At 42.0% G+C, this 16,464-nt stretch overlaps 1 protein-coding gene across 2 annotated transcripts in view; it reads right to left on the reverse strand.

The window, feature by feature from the left end:
• Window positions 1–16,464, reverse strand: part of IQCA1 (IQ motif containing with AAA domain 1) — a 175,091-nt gene that overhangs the window by 139,944 nt on the left and 18,683 nt on the right. For both annotated transcript variants that reach the window (XM_020905508.2, XM_020905507.2), the window contains exon 5: window positions 13,509–13,580. In XM_020905508.2, the coding sequence (XP_020761167.2) occupies window positions 13,509–13,580 (72 nt within the window). The remainder of the gene's footprint in view (window positions 1–13,508; window positions 13,581–16,464) is intronic.

Genomic DNA, 16,464 nt, shown 5'->3' on the forward strand with positions numbered 1-16,464 from the left:
TGACCCAGGGATTGAAAACCCAAGTCTCTTAGGTCTCCTGCATTGGCAGGTGGATTCTTTACCACTAACGTCAATATATATATATATAATATATATATGAAAGTAAATTCCAAGTGGATGAAATAATTAAATGTAGCAAGTATGCAGGTGCAAACACACGCACACACAATCCCCAGGAAATATTTATAACCCCCAGGAGGCATTTCTCTACCTGAATTCACAATTGAGATGCTGTTAGAATTCACTTAATGACATAAGGTCAGTTGAAAAAAAGAAAATCACGCATATAATACTGAATAAAAATATGCATGAGAATGTCTAACAAAATGAGTCTATTGTCTTAGTTTAGTATAATAAGAACATGAGAATGTACGACTTTTGACTAGGAAAAAAACCCTTAAAACTACTTTAAAAGTGAATCTAGAATAAGAATTGCAGAGTCATTTTTAAAAAACAATGTTAAAAAACCACTGATCTGAACTTGTTTCAATATATAACTCAAAGTCATGAATTTGTGTCAAAATAAAGAGATAGGAATTCCCCTTATCTAAACATTGAGAGAAATAACCAATTCTTATATTTTTCAGGTAATGTTTTACATTCCTGGTGTCATGAAATACAAGTTTATAATTCACAGAGATTTTTATTTGATCTTTCCTAAAGTCCATTGTTTTCATGAAGAAGTTCAAATGCATCTCTGCTACAAAGGACCCAAATTTCTTAGTCTCTGATGAAAGCGTAAATTTGTTTTAAGGTCATGCGTCAATGTTATGATTCTTTACCAGTGAGTCATAATGACATTCCCCTCTCGCCCCCACATACTACATTGTTCTTACGGTAAATCACACTCGAGATTTTCCATAGAGTCACACAGGCAAACTGTGTTTTAGCTGGGCCTTGCCCCCTTCGAATCCGTAAAAGTGAGTTTATGAGGGACTTCTCTGGTGATCCAGTGGTCGTGAATCCACTGACCAATGCAGGGGACACGGGTTTGATCCCTGGTCTGGGAAGATCCATCATGCTGCGGGGTAACTAAGCCCATGTGCCATAACTACTGGGCCCGAGAGAGACAGCTCCTGAGCCCGTGTGCCCCAGAGCCCTTGCTCCGCAACAGGAGCGGCCACCGCAGTGAGAAGCCGCAACCAGAGAACAGCCCATGCAACCATGAAGATCCAGGGCAGCCCAAAGTGAATAAATAAAAAAAAATTTTTTAAGTGAATTAACGAGTAGGCGACTCTGACCAGTGTCCTTAATAGTTCTACACAAGAGTGTTCAGCCAACTTTCTGACACATCCATGATCTATGACAAAACAGAAGTCTCCCCGCCCTCATCAGAGTTTTGTAATTGGCATGACACTCTGTCCCACACCTTCTCACTCTACATCTCTTCACTGATGTTACATCCACCTTTAGAGACAGAAGTGAGGATCTGATTATCCCATTGAACAGATGGGGACACTGAGGTCCATCAGTGAATGACCATCCCCCACCCCCCAAGCCATCCTCTGTTAATGAGGAAGCTGGCAATAAGGTTTCTGGAGTCCTCTGGGTGTGTGTTTCCCCTATTACACCATGCTGGGCTGTTAATATGTGTGTATTCATGCGTGTTTCTTGAGATAGACTTTCTCTGACAAAAATACATCTGGGGTCATTTGTAGTTTCTTTCTCTAGTTGCTTTTGAATTTAAAGGGTATAATATATTTAGGTCCTATGTTAATGAGTAGCTTTTCCTTTGGGCTAAAACATCTTTTCTTCTTTAGCAACTTTGGTCATATGGAACTCAAATTTGTTAACTCGCCGCATAAACAGCAACTCATTTAAAAATAAATTACGAATATTAAAGGGAAATAGAGAACACGATAATATACTATATATGGAAATACATCAGCTGTAGAATAATGCATCTTAATGAAGGCTTCCCATGTGAACAAACCATTATATTTACAAGCTTTCCACAGTTAATGACCCAGAACTGGTTAACGAAACCTACGTTTATAGCAAGGTCCTCCGTCAGCAAAAATATACATATTAATAATTGATGGTGCCATAAAAATAGGACATAAGATGATGCTTCCTGGGTTTGTGGAGAAATAGGACTCTATGGTCCATTAACTTAAAATGCTTATCTAATGTTTGATGGGCTTTGTCTTTAAAAATCCTTCTTCAAATTAGTAAGATAAAATGGACATTTGTCCAAATGACAATCCGGCCAATTTATCAGTCACAAATAAGTGATTTAACGCTGGCAACTTTCTCGAGCAGCTCATGATCCTGGGGGTCTTACTTCTCTTTCATGCTCTGTAGTCACGGGAGGCAAGGATGGAGCAGTGATGGGAAGGAAGAGGGTCCACTGTCCACTCCAGCAAATGCCCGCCATATCAATGCAGAGATGACTTAGCTCCAACTGCCTCCTGGACAGCCTGAGAGGGCATCAGGAGGCAGCACTCAGAGCCACTCCATCAACCCATCGGCCACACCACACGCTTCTTGCTCTAATTTGCTCGTGGCATGCCTCACGCTGTGGAGTAAACTGCTCATCAGTCGGTCTGTTTTAAGATCATGTGTATGTGTGTGTGCCTGTGCCTGTGTGTGTTCTCCAGTTTACAAAAATAAGCCCTTTGTTTCAGCATTTCATTTCAGAGTAACACTTCTGCATTTATATACCTGTGTTTATAGAAACACACCTACTCAGAAAGACGAACCCAGCAGGAAGTGGCGTGAAGGCTGCATGGAGTCAGAGATGATGGCTTTGTTTTGCCCTCTGCTTATACTTTAGTCACGGTTAATCTTTCTTTCTCTTGTCCTTTTTTAGTCTCTCAGTCACGTTTGACTCTGCGACCCCATGGACTGTAGCACGCCAGGCTTCCCTGTTCTTCACTATCTTTCGGAATTTGCTCAAACTCGTGTCCATTGAGTCAGTGATGTCATCCAACCATCTCATCCTCTGTCGTCCCCTTCTCCTCCTGCCCTCAATCTTTCCCAGCATCAGGGTCTTTTCCAATGAGTCGGCGTTTTGCATCAGGTGGCCAAAGTACTGGAGCTTCAGCTTCAGCTTCAGCATCAGTCCTTCTAATGAATACTCAGTATCGATTTTCTTTAGGGTGGACTGGTTTGATCTCCATGCCACAGTTTCAGCGGGTGCAAAACAATGAAAAATAAAGCAATTTCTAGCCTGTTATATCTAATTTCTAAAATTTTTAGTAAAGTTTGATTAGTTAACAGCTGGGCTAGAACAGAAGAGTTGAGTCTGTTAGCTGATTAGCCTAGTGGTAGGAGCTTAACTGGCTACTTTTGTGTCCTATCATCTTTAAAAATATTTTAAAATAAACACTTCAACAGAACTTACAGTTTTTGAGATGCTATTTTGCCTGGTTTGCAAATATTCATTAATTTACTTCTCATAATAAATAAGCAGAAATAATTTATTTGAGAAATAGTTTATTTCTCAAAATAAATGTATGAATACCATTACTATCGTCATTTTATGTATGCAGAAACTGAGGTACAGAGAGGCCAAGGAGCTTGTCCAGCCAGAAAGTGGCAGACTGTGGTTTGACCTGAAGCGTGAACCTAGAGAGTCTCTGCTCTTAACCCTCTATGCTCTGTTGTATCTCTTCACTGACGGGTTCCTTCTGGCTTAAAATATTTTGCGTGAAAATGGCTTTCTTTGGGTACCGTGGATCATACTTTTAAAACCTGCACGTTTGCAATTTTAACAGACATTGCTGAGCTGCCTGGTAAGAAGCTGCAGGGTTGATCCTCACCCCGCGCCCCCCGCCCCACAACAGTAAACAACGGCCTTTCCCCCCACATCTTGCCATCACTGGGATATTAACCATTTTGATCATGGCTAACTTAAACAGATAAAAATGGCAAGGGATAAACATTTTGAATCATGAATGATGTATCTAAACCCACGACGATCAGCCATTTCAAAAACTAACAGTGAACACTTCATGTGTCGGACACTGTTTCAAATGCTTTATGGGAACCAGTTTCTTTAAATCACATTCAAGAGCTGAGTGCCAGCACTATCTACACTTTGCATGTGTGGAAACTTAAGCCCCAAGAAGTCAAGTCGCCTCCCTGGGTCACATGCAAGTAAGTAGTGGAAACAGAACCTGAACCTGGGAAGGCTGGCCTTCCCTTCTCTTCTCTATTAGTGGACTCTGTAATGGGCCCAAATCTGAGATAAATAAAGGCAAATGTCCTTCCCTAGAATACAGATAAAGACCCCTGAGATCAGGTGACAAAAGGAAGAGAAACCTCTACCTCATTGAGTTTCTGATGTCCTGGGGGCCTGTGGCAAGAATAAAGCAGAGCAAGAATAACAACAAATGCCTTCCAGAAATAAACCCACGCACATATGGCCAGTTAATCTACAACAAAGGAGGCACAAATATGCAATGGAGAAAAGATAGTCTACAACAGACGCTGGTAGGAATACTGGACAGCCACATGCAAGAGAGTGAAGCGGGGCCCCCATCTCACACCATATGCAAGAATAAATCATGGATTGTTGTTGTCATTTAGCTGCTAAGACTTGTCTGACTCTTTTGTGACCCCATGGACTGCAGTCCACCAGGCTCCTCTGTCCATGAGATTTTCCAGGCAAAGATACTGGAGTGGGTTGCCATTTCCTTCTCCAGGGGATCTTCCCAACCCAGGGATCAAACCTGGTCCCTGCACTGCAGGCAGATTCTTTACCAACTGAGTTACAGGGGAAGGAGTGGGTTGCCATTTCCTTCTCCAGGGGATCTTCCCAACCCAAGGACTGAACCCAAGTCTCCTGCATTGGCAGGCAGATTCTTTACCACTGAGGCACCAGGGAAGCCCCAAGAATGGATTAGAGACTTCAATGTAAGGCCTGAAACTATAAAATTCCTAGAAGAAAACATAGGTGATAAACTCTTTAACATCAGTCTGAACAATACTATTTTGGACTTCTCTCTGCGCTGAAGAATTGATGCTGTTAAACTGTGGTGCTGGAGAAGACTCTTGAGAGTCCCTTGGACAGGAGGTCCAACCAATCAATCCTAAAGAAAATCAACCCTGAATATATTCATTGGAAGGACTGATGCTGAAGCTGAAGCTCCAATACTTTGACCAGCTGATGTAAAGACCCAACTCACTGGGAGAGACCCTGAAGCTGGAAAGGTTGAGGGCAAGAGAAGGAGGTGACAGGGGATGAGATGGTTGGTTGGCATCACTGACTCAATGGACATGAGTTTCAGCAAACTCCAGCAGATAGTGAAGGACAGGGAAACCTGGCATGCTGCAGTTCATGGGGTTGCAAAGAGTCAGACATGACTTAGTGACTGAACAACAATGCAAGTAAAGGCAACAGAAGCAAAAATAAACAATAGAACTACATGCTTTTGCACACAAAGGAAATGATTAATAAAACTAAAGGGCTACCTACTGAATGGGAGACAGTTATCTGCAAATTATATACCTGATAAAGGGTTAATATCCAAATTATATAAAGAACTTATCCAATCTAATGGCAAAAAAACAAACAGCCTGATAAAAAAATGAGCAGATGACAAGAAGAGGCATTTTTCCAAAGAAGACATAAAGATGGCCAACAGAGACACAAGAAAACATGTTCAACATCACTAATTGTCAGGGAGATCAAAATCAAAACCACAATGAGATATCACCTCAGACCTGTCTGACTAGTGATTAAAAAGACAAAAAAATAACAAATGTCAGTGAGGATGTGGAGAAATGGGAATCCTTGTATAATGCTGGAATGTAAATTGGTACAGCCACTACGAAAAAGTTTGCAGATTTCTCAAAAAATTAAAAATAGAACTACCATACAATCCTGCAGTCTCACTTTGGGTACTGATCTGAAGAAAACAAGAACATTCAAAAAGATATATGCTCACTGAAGCATTATTTATAACAGCTGACATACAGAAGCAACCTAAGTGTCCACCCATAGATAAATGAATAAAGATGATGAATATACACAACATACATGCACAGTGGAATATTACTCAGCCGTATAAAAGAATGAAGTCTTGCCATTTGTGGCAACAGTAATGGGCCTGGAGAGTAATATGCTAAGTGAAAGAAGTCAGACAAAGAAAGACAACAGCATACGATTTCATTTATATGTGAAATCTAAAAATCAAAACACATGAATATCAAAACAGGAACAAACCCCTTGTTAACTGAGGACAAAGTGGCAGTGGCCAGAGGGAAGAGGGATGGGGGTGAGAGAAATGGGCAAAAGGGATAAAGAGATACAAGCTTCCAGTTATAAAATAATAATTCACAGGAGTGAAATGCAAGGCCTAAGGAATGTAGTCAGTTATACTGTAAAAACTTTGCAGGGTGATCATTTCTAAATGTGTAAAAATGTCAAATCACTACAATGCACACCTGAAAGTAATATGATCCTGCAAGTCAATTACACTTCAGTAAAAAAAGAAGAAAAAATACTTAAACTAAAGGTTCCCAGTTAACCAGACTGTAAAATCCTATTTAACAGAAAATGGTGATTTGTTGTTTTTTTTTCTCCCCCAAAGCCTCCCGAGCTGGACTTCTAAGTCGCAAGGTTATTCAGAGCGTCCTCCCCACACTCACCCCCCTGCTCAATCTGACGGCCGTCCATGCACGCCTGCATCAGCATCACTTCTTTTCCTGCTTTGCAAACATCTTCCTGGAATAACACAAACAGTACCTGGTGGGTGGTACCTACCGCCCCAGGGATCTCCTGAATTCTCCCTCTGCAGCTGCCTCAAGACTGGGACCCTGTGGGCTTTCCAACAGCACTGCTTTTCCAGATCATACTTTTAACAGACTAATTTCAAGTTCTTAAATCTGAATGAGACAGGCTGGGACCTAGGACACTTTGCTGCAGTGCTTGCACCTGGACAAGCTCTCCTCCAGCAACAAAACACAAAGAAACTATAAGGGACTAAAAATAACTGTGTGCATGTACATGTACAGTTGTGGTCAATTACAAACAACAGGATACAGAAAGACCAAACACCCAACTGCCAGTCTGAGGTTGTTGTTTAGCTGCTAAATCCTGTCTGACTTCTTTTTGCAACCCCATGGACAGTAGCACACCAGGCTCCTCTGTCCATGGGATTCTCCAGGCAAGAATACTGGAGTGGGCCATTTCCTTCTCCAGGGGATCCTCCCAACCCAGGGATTGAACCTGCATCTCCTGCACTGGCAGGCAGATTCTTGAGAGTCCTGTGGATGATGAGATCAAACCAGTCAATCCTAAAGGAAATCAGTCCTAAATATTCATTGGAAGGACTGATGCTGAAGCTCCAATACTCTGGCCACCTGATGTGAAGAACTGACTCACTGGAAAAGACCCTGATGCTGGGAAAGATTGAGGCAGGAGAAGGGAGCGGCAGAGGATGAGATGGTTGGATGGCATCATGACTCAATGGACATGAGTTTGAGTAAACTCTGGGAGACAGTGGAGGACAGGGAAGCCTGGTGTGCTGCAGTCCACGGGGTCACAAAGAGTCGGACGTGACTTAGCAACTGAACAACAACAAAACAAAGCAAAACAACCCCCCATATATCAGAGCAAATCTGTTTTTTTAGTACACTTGTATCTAGAAAACAACCAAAGGTCATTTGGAGCCAAATATGACGAATATGGCGCAGAACCAAGCTGGAGAACATGGTTTGGGTTGAAATCCAAGTGTGATCGTAAAGACCATTTTTTTTTGGTTCTCGGTTCATTCTGGTGTTGACAGCAGTTCCCAAGGAGGAGCCTGGAAGTTCTGAGGACAGGGGAGCCTCTGGGGAGAGCTGCCTTTCCGGAGCATTCACTGGACGCCCAAACTCCTAACTGGGGATTTGTTAATGAGAAAGAAGTCTAATTTATTGACCAAAAAATCATCTATAATGCAGCTTGTTTCATGTTAGAATTTGAAAATGAGCAGGGTTTTATGGTGTTTTGAGGATTTAGCTGATGTATTTCGAAGTGTCAGTTCCTCTTCTATAATAAGTGTCCCCTAGTGTTCTTTATTATAATGCAAACATTGATAGCTTCAGGGTAACATAAAATACACCATGGTCGTGGCGGTAGGACACATTATTTCAAAGGGATCCACAGAAGAAAATGTATTACATTCATTAAGTTTCCTCCTTGATCCACTCCATTGGCTCTGCCAATTAAAATAACTGCACATGAATTTTTAGAGTGCTATTTATTTTCCTTTGTAGATTTTAGAATATAAATATTTAAAATGGCAATATCAAAAAATAATTTATATGGCAATGGTAAAGGCAACATTTGGTCAGGAACTAAGGACATAATGATGTCTTTTGCTCTAATTCTGGATTCAGTTACTAAATAGTCACCCCTGGAAATATGCCAGGCTTCCCACAAAGATATAAACACTGTTTTAATCAGAGACGTCAACGGTTTATATATTGACATAACAAAATAAAATAATGGAAAAATGAAATTTTAAAATGAGTAGACACTATCTTAATTAGTGATATAGTGGAAAATAGACTTAATTGAAAACATTCCTAGGATTTGGGGTAATGGATTTTTATGGTTATCAGCCAGTGAACAGAAGATACCATTCTTTTAAAAATTGGATCCATACACTTCTCAATGGTGTACAGTTTCATAGAACACGTAATACCAAGAGAAGACATGCTTGGAGAAAAAGCAAACTGGAGAAAGTCACATTTAATACAAAACAGACAAGCTGTCCTCTTTCTAATGTCCAAACTCTGTATTGCTGAAAAATTAAAACAGACTTATTTTATTTAAGCTGAGCAAATATAAACGGCAAAGTAAAACAGAAAAATTACAATAAAAAATAAGCAATTCTATCTTTATTTGGTATCAGTGTAAGCCATTAAGACTTCACCATGGAAAAATAGCATTTGGCCATTCTCTAAGTTTCTAGTGCATTACACATGGGTATTTAGTAAATGTTGGCTGAATTACATTAAATGGAAATGGTTAAGTCAAAACTGCTTCTTATATAAAATTTCATGTTAAACTTATATTATCTTAGATTGAATCTTCTGACTGCTAGCTTAATTTCTGAAGTAGAAAACTGGAGATAACCACTGTTTATATCATTACATCTCTTATCTGTGTATCTCTAATGAGCAGAACAGAGAAACAATTTTGTATCACTACCTGTCCACCTATGTATATATGTCAAACAATTCAGAGATCTGAAAAGAAAAATCTGATAATATTCTACGGCCATTTGCTTTTATTCTTAAATATGTGTCTTTTCGCAGTTAATGCAGTAAAACTTAAACAGTTTGGAAAATACAATCAAAACAACTTCCAAAGTCCTGACATTTAGAAGGAACATGATTTAAACTTTTTTATGTGTATAGATATATGTACATATTTTGTTTAAATCATATTATATGTGTAATTCTAAATCCTGTATTTTCACTCTGAGCATTTTCACGTCAAAAATAAGCCATAACCATTATGTTAATGGTGGCATATCATTACTTTAATGTAAGTCCACCATAAATCATTAAACTCCAACCCTACTCTAGAACACTAGGATTATTTCCAATTTTTCATTAATAAAAACAACACTGTAGGAGATGTCTATGCACATAAACCTTTATTTCTGATGATTTACTTAAGATAGAACTGGAGGGAAGGATATATTTTCATGATGTGTTGCCTCTTTCAGAAATGCTGAATCAGTTTAACTCATCATGTATGAGAATAAACATCTCATCACCCTCTTATCAGTAATTATAACTTGAATTTACAGTTAAGTCTTTAATCCATTTTGAGCTTATTTTTGTGTATGGTGTTAGTATTCTGTGTGACCCCATGGACTGTAGCCTGCCAGGTTCCTCTGTCCAAAGGATTCTCCAGGCAAGAACACTGGAGCAGGTTGCCATTTCCTTTTTTAGGAGATCTTCCTAATCCAGGGATTGAACCCACATCTTCTGTGTTTCCTGCAGTGGCAGGCAGATGCTTTGAATGTTCTAATTTCATTCTTTACATGTAGCTGTCCAGTTTTTTCAGCACCACTTATTGAAGAGACTGTCTTTTCTCCATTTATACTCTTGCCTCTTTATCAGAGACTAACTGACCATGGTCAATTAATGGGCTTATTTCTGGGCTTTCTACCCTGTTTTGTTGACTTGTGTGTCTTTTTTGGTGCCAGGACCATACTGTTTTGATTATAGCAGGTTTGGAGTATAGTCTGAAATCAGGAAGTCTGATTCCTCTGGCTCTGTATTTCCTTCTCAAGATTGCTTTGGTTATTTGAGGTCTTCTGTGATTCCATACAAATTGAAAAAACTTCTGTCCTAGTTCTATGAAAATTGCCATTGGTAACTTGATAGGGATTACACTGAATCTGAGGAGGGCATGGCAACCCATTCCAGTATTCTTGCCTGGAGAATCTCATGGACAGAGGAGCCTGGCAGGCTATAGTCTGTAGGGTTGCAAAGAGTCAGACGGGACTGAAGTGATCGATTGTGTAGCATGCACACCAAGTCTATAAATTGCCTTGTGTAGTACAGTCGTCGGAGAAGGAAATGGCAACCCACTCCAGTATTCTTGCCTGGAGAATCCCATGGACAGAGGAGTCTGGCGGGCTATATAGTCCATGGAGTCGCAAGAGTCAGACACAACTTAGCGACTAGAGAGAGAGAGAGTGAGAGTATGGTCGTTTAAGAACATTAACTCTTCCAATATAATTATAACTTGAAAAAATTTCCCTCCCCAATAAGACTGATAAAACTCACCTTCCATTACCAGTTTAACATATCTGAAATTAGGGATGTATGTATTACAAAAAGGGAGGTATTTTGATTTATTTGTCCAAATATTCTCTTTCACTTTCAATCACAATGTATCTTACAATGAATGAAATCTTAGATTCCATGAAATACAGTATCTCATTAAATTTTTAACTCATATTTTTTGACATGTATTAACATGTGAATAGTCATGACTCATATAAAACCATTTTGGTATACATTTCAATGTCTCACTGAGCTAAAAATATTTTTTTAACCGCGGTGAAAAACATGTAACATAAAATGTATCACCTTCACCATTTGTAAGTAAACCATTCAGTAGTGTTGAGTATGTTCACACTGCTGTGCAATAGGTTTGGAGAATTTTTATTTTCCAAACAGAAAATTTATACCCATTGAACAATTGCTGGCTTCTCTCCACCATGCCCTTGCATCCACCCTTCTACTTCCCATTTCTATGTGTTTGACAACTTTAGATCTCCTATAAAGACAGAAGCATGTGGCATTTGTCTTTTTGTGACTGGCCTGTCTCACTTAGCAAAACATCCTCAAAGTTCATCCCTGCCATAGCCTGTGTCAAGATTTCCCTCTTTTAATGGGTGCATGATATTCCACCCAGCACAGTCTTAAACTCATAAAGATCTGTAACGACTGGCAGTGGCTCACCAGTTTGATGCTCACAGTGCCCCACCAACCAAGGAACAGAAGAGGAGCTGCAACCCCAGGGGTCTTCAATCCCCTGAATAAATGTTGACTCATTTTTGAAAAACAAAGATTAAAGGGAACTCAAGAATGCAGGTGATCAAACCAGGGTACGTCTTGAATCACACATGCCCCCTGGGATGAGTCACCATCTTCTTTGAGACAATAAAGCCTGGGCACCACAACTGAGACTCTGCACACAGGTGCGGTGGGCACACGCCCCTTCACCAGGGACAGGCGCTCTTCCAGGTGTTGGCAGCACGGCGGCGAATCCCTTCCTGAAGCAAAATAATCCCTGTTCTCCACCCTGTGCTGAGAACAGAGGAGATGCGCAGGGGCCCACGTGCAGGTGGGAGAGTCAGGATGCCGGGTCAGAGGAAAATGTGTGTGCGCGCTGAGTCATTTCAGTCGTGTCTGACTGTGCGATCCTATGGACTGCAGCCCACCAGGCTCCTCTGTCCATGGGATTCTCCAGGCAAGAATCCTGGAGTGGGCTGACATTTCCTTCTTCCAGAGGAAAACGTATGCTATTCTAAAACGATTGACTGCATCATCTGTCATTTAGAACACATCATGACAAAAGTGATGCAAGAGCAGAGAGGGGGTTCTGCGATCAACCAAAAATGAGACTGTTTTAAATTTTCTGAGGCTTTAGGATTTAAAGTAAATGAAAAGATCTTGACATTATTGTATATAGAAGTAGCAGCATTTGGTTCCACACTTGGGGCATTGCTCTGTAACTTTCATCACTTTTGTCTTGAAAAACACAGAGTGGACCCTAGGACCGCCTGATTACCATCAGACTAGGGCAAAGCTTCCCTGGTGGCTCAGCTGGTAAAGAATCCGCCTGCAATGCGGGAGACCCCGGTTCGATTCCTGGGTCGGGAAGATCCCCTGGAGAAGGGATAGGCTACCCACTCCAGTTCTTGGGCTTCCCTTGTGGTTCAGCTGGTAAAGAATCCACCTGCAACGCAGGAGACCTGGGTTCAATCCCTGGGTTGGGAAGATCCCCTGGAGAAGGGAAAGGCTACCCACTCCAGTATTCTGGCCTGGAGAATTCTCCATGGACTGTATAGTCCATGGGGTGGCAAAGAGTTGGACACGACTGAGTGACTTTCACTTTCACTGTCAGGGCAAAGCTGATGCACACCACTTTCTGATCCTCGCATGGGGCTGTAAGCAGCTCCCCGCCCCACCAAGCTGCCACATGGATAGTCCACATGGCGAGGGGCTGGGGGCCACCTCCAGGGAACAACTAGGGAAAAACTGATGCATTCAGCCTGGCAGCATGCCGGGAACTGAATCTGGCCCACAACCACACAAGCTTGGGCACTGTTCCTTCCCCGGTTGAACCTCAGATGAGACCCCATCCCCAGCCAACACCCAGACTGCCGCCTATGAGCCCTTGAGCAAAGGACTCAGCCAAGCCCAGACCCTTGAGCCACAGAGACTGAGGGAGCAGGGTGTGCTGTTGAAGCGGCTAAATGTGTGGTAATACCTAAGGAAAATATCCGTTCAACTCTTGATTCAGAAATCACCAGATCCCCTGGAGAAGGGAATGGTAGCCCACTCCAGCTTTCTTGCCTGCAGGATCCCCACAGACTGAGGAGCCTGGCGGGCTACAGTCCCTGGGGTTGCAAAGAGTGGACACGACTGAGTGACTTTCACTTCACTTCACTTCATGGAGGTCACCCAGGAGAAGGCAGTTATACCGGGGCAAACCCATTCTCCCGGTCACGAATACTAACAGACATTAATACAGTGGAGGCCACGGCTGGTGCTGGTGAGCAGCCCACAGCTTGTCCCCGCTTCCGAGTAGCCCACATACTCCAACAGACGTCTAAACAGACATGATCCTGTGTCTCCAGAACCCCTCCCCTCCTCGGGGAGGCTTCTAGATAATACACGGGATTCCATTCTCTTTAGTCACCGGTCATGGTTTTTGCTTTTCTTTCTTTTCTCAAACGCTCTCTAAGGAGGACATGAGTCTTACAGATTCTATAGTTTTAAGAGAACCAGACGCTGATCTTGTCTGTAAGGAAACTTACCATACCCAGAAATACCATCTCCTCTTCTCTCTCTCTTTCGGTTCTCCTGCACTGATGGAAACCTCGCCAAACCTAAAGACAAAGAAACGCTTGCTTGTTTAGTGCATAAAGATAAATCAAACACGGTCACACCATTTCTCCCACACACCCCGCACACGCCAAGTGATACACTGATGACACACTAAGGTGCGCACCTCTCTGGGCTGATGAGTGCTTTTCCTTCTGTGATCACAGTGACATCTTTAAAGAATGAATGAATCACAGAAGTGGCCTATACCACTGTCCACTGTCTGAGGACCCAACTGTGGACCCTGACGAGGACCCTTGTCCCAATATCCCCTATTAAACAAGGAGGACTAAGGCAGTTCTGTCCACCCAGGGACAAAAGAGGATCCACCCTTGTCCAAGACCCTGGGAGCTACTGCAGAGCCCACTGCTGACCCAGTGACGGCCTCACACCTGTTAGGATGGATGTTATTGAAAAGACAAGAGACAACAAGTGTCAGAGAGGATGTGAAGATAAGGGAAGCTTCCAGTACGGTTGGTGGGCATGTAACTGGGTACAGCCGCTATGGAAAGCAGTAAGCAGAGTGCTCAAAAAATTAAAAATAGAACTACTGTGTGCTCCAGAAATTCCACTCCTGGGTATTTGTCGGAAGAAAAGGAAAACACTAATTTGAAAAGATATATGCACACCGATGTTCACTGCGGCTCTATTCATAACAGCCAAGACGCAGAAACAACTTGTCTGCTGACGGACGAATATATAAAGAAACCCTGCTGTATACATACAATGAAGTATTATTCAGCCGGAAAGAGAAGGAAATTCTCATTTGTGACAACATGGATGAATTTTAAAGGCAAGATGCTAAGAGAAATAAGTCGTAAGAAGACAAACAATTTACGGTTTCACTTACATGTGGAATCTACAAATACTGAGGGTATAGAAATAAGAGTAGCTTTTGTGGCTGCCAGGGTCTGGGCAGGTGAGGGAGACAGGTGAAGGTGGTCAAAGGACCAATTATAAGATGAACAAGTTCTGGGAATGCAGAAAGTATGGTATGGTGACTATAGTGAATGATACTGTATCTTATACCTACAAGCTGCTAGGAGAGTAGATCTTAAATGCTCTCAGTATAAGAAAAAACGGCAATCATGTGAGGTGATGCGTGTGTTAAGTGTGACCAATCACTGCGGTCATTGTAATGAAATGCACATATATATTTAACCATGAGGCCACACATCTCAAAGTTACACAGTGTGACATATCAAATATATCTCTGTAAAACTGGAGAGCATAAACAAACAGCCTATAGTTTGTTTTTTTTTTTAATGGTGAGATTCCTCTACCTGTATTTCTTCAAGAGAAACTCCTAGATTGCAGGGTTGGGGCTAAATCTGAGGGTGGTACTTCATGGTTTTACAAGATTTTCACTGTAACATGGAGAATTACAGAGCAACATCCAAAAATTGTACAACTCAAGCTTTGAACTCAGATGCGTATCCCATATCCCATATCCCATATCCCAGAAACTTCAAATCCCTCAGAAAACAGACATTCAGCTGCCAAGCGGGGTTGGGAAAACAGTGGAGTGGGAGCTGGTGGGAGACGCAGCTATTATACTTTTTGTTTTTTACTGTCTTTTTAAAAGTTTTAATTGGAGGATAATTGATTAACAATGCTGTGGTGGTTTCTGCCGTACAGCGTTCATCAGCCGTGTGTGTCCACACATCCCGTTCCTCTGGAGCCTCCCTCCCACATCCCAGCCCTCTAGGTCATCACAGAGCACTGGGCTGAGCGCCCTGGGTTACAGAGCAACTTCCTACTATCTTACACATAGAATGGTATACACGGGAGGAGGACATGGCAACCCACTCCGGTGCTCTCGCCTGGGAAATCCCATGGACGGAGGAGCCGGGTGGGCCACAGTCCACGGGGTCGCGAGGAGTCGGACACGAGTGAACGACTGAACAAGTCCACACATGTCAGTGGTACCCTGTCAATCCGCCGCCCCCTCTCCTCTCTCCACTGGGCCCCCAGTCCATTCTCTGCGTCTGCGTCTCTGCTCCTACCCTGCACACAGGTTCATCAGGACCACTCTCATATACAGGATGGATAAACAGCACGCTCCTGCTATATAGCATGGGAAAGTACATTCACTATCTTCTGATCAACCATAATGGAAAGGAATATGAAAAAGTATATACATACACACATATGTATACAAACATACATAACCGAATCACTTTGCTGTACAGTAAAAATTAACACAATGTTGTAAATCAACTATATTCCAATAAAATAAATGGAAAAAGACTTTGTGTCCCCACAGAAACTGGAGAGAAAGTAGTCTTTTTCTGCCTCTCCCCAGCCCCCTCCCAATTCCCATTCAAACACAACTGGGGACACGAGCTCTGAGCTTCTGGTTCCCCTCTGCGTCCTTATACTCGCTCTCTCGCCAACCTAATTCTAATTTGTGTCGAGCTGCAATTTTATTCATTTTCCCATGAGCAACCTCAGTCACAATTTGAGAAACGATGGGAGTATAAATCAAGGGGTTCATCTGACAAAGGCAAGGAAATTTCCAGGGCTCCTTCTGAAAGGACCATCCACGTGTGGTCATCAGTGGTGGTCCCTGGAGCTTATGTGAATGGTACACGCGTCTGGCAGCTCCTAGGTGTTAACCCTGCTCCCGTCTATCATCACATGTCTGTGTGCAAATGTACTTTTAAAAATTCAGTAAGGACTTGTACAGCAACCTGGTTTCCAAAAGTTATACATGATTTTTAAAAATTATTAAATAAAATGTCCTGAGTTTCATACCTATTTATAAACGCAATCTGAAAAAACATAACCAAGTGTGCTTAACAGTTTCCCCAGGATAAAACAGTCTTTTCTGGAATTTAGTCCAGTTCTACCAAAGGCTTCTCTGGCGGCTCAGACCGTAAACAATTT

This window comes from Odocoileus virginianus, unplaced genomic scaffold, assembly GCF_023699985.2.
Source record: "Odocoileus virginianus isolate 20LAN1187 ecotype Illinois unplaced genomic scaffold, Ovbor_1.2 Unplaced_Contig_4, whole genome shotgun sequence".
NCBI classification, from domain to species: domain Eukaryota; kingdom Metazoa; phylum Chordata; class Mammalia; order Artiodactyla; family Cervidae; genus Odocoileus; species Odocoileus virginianus.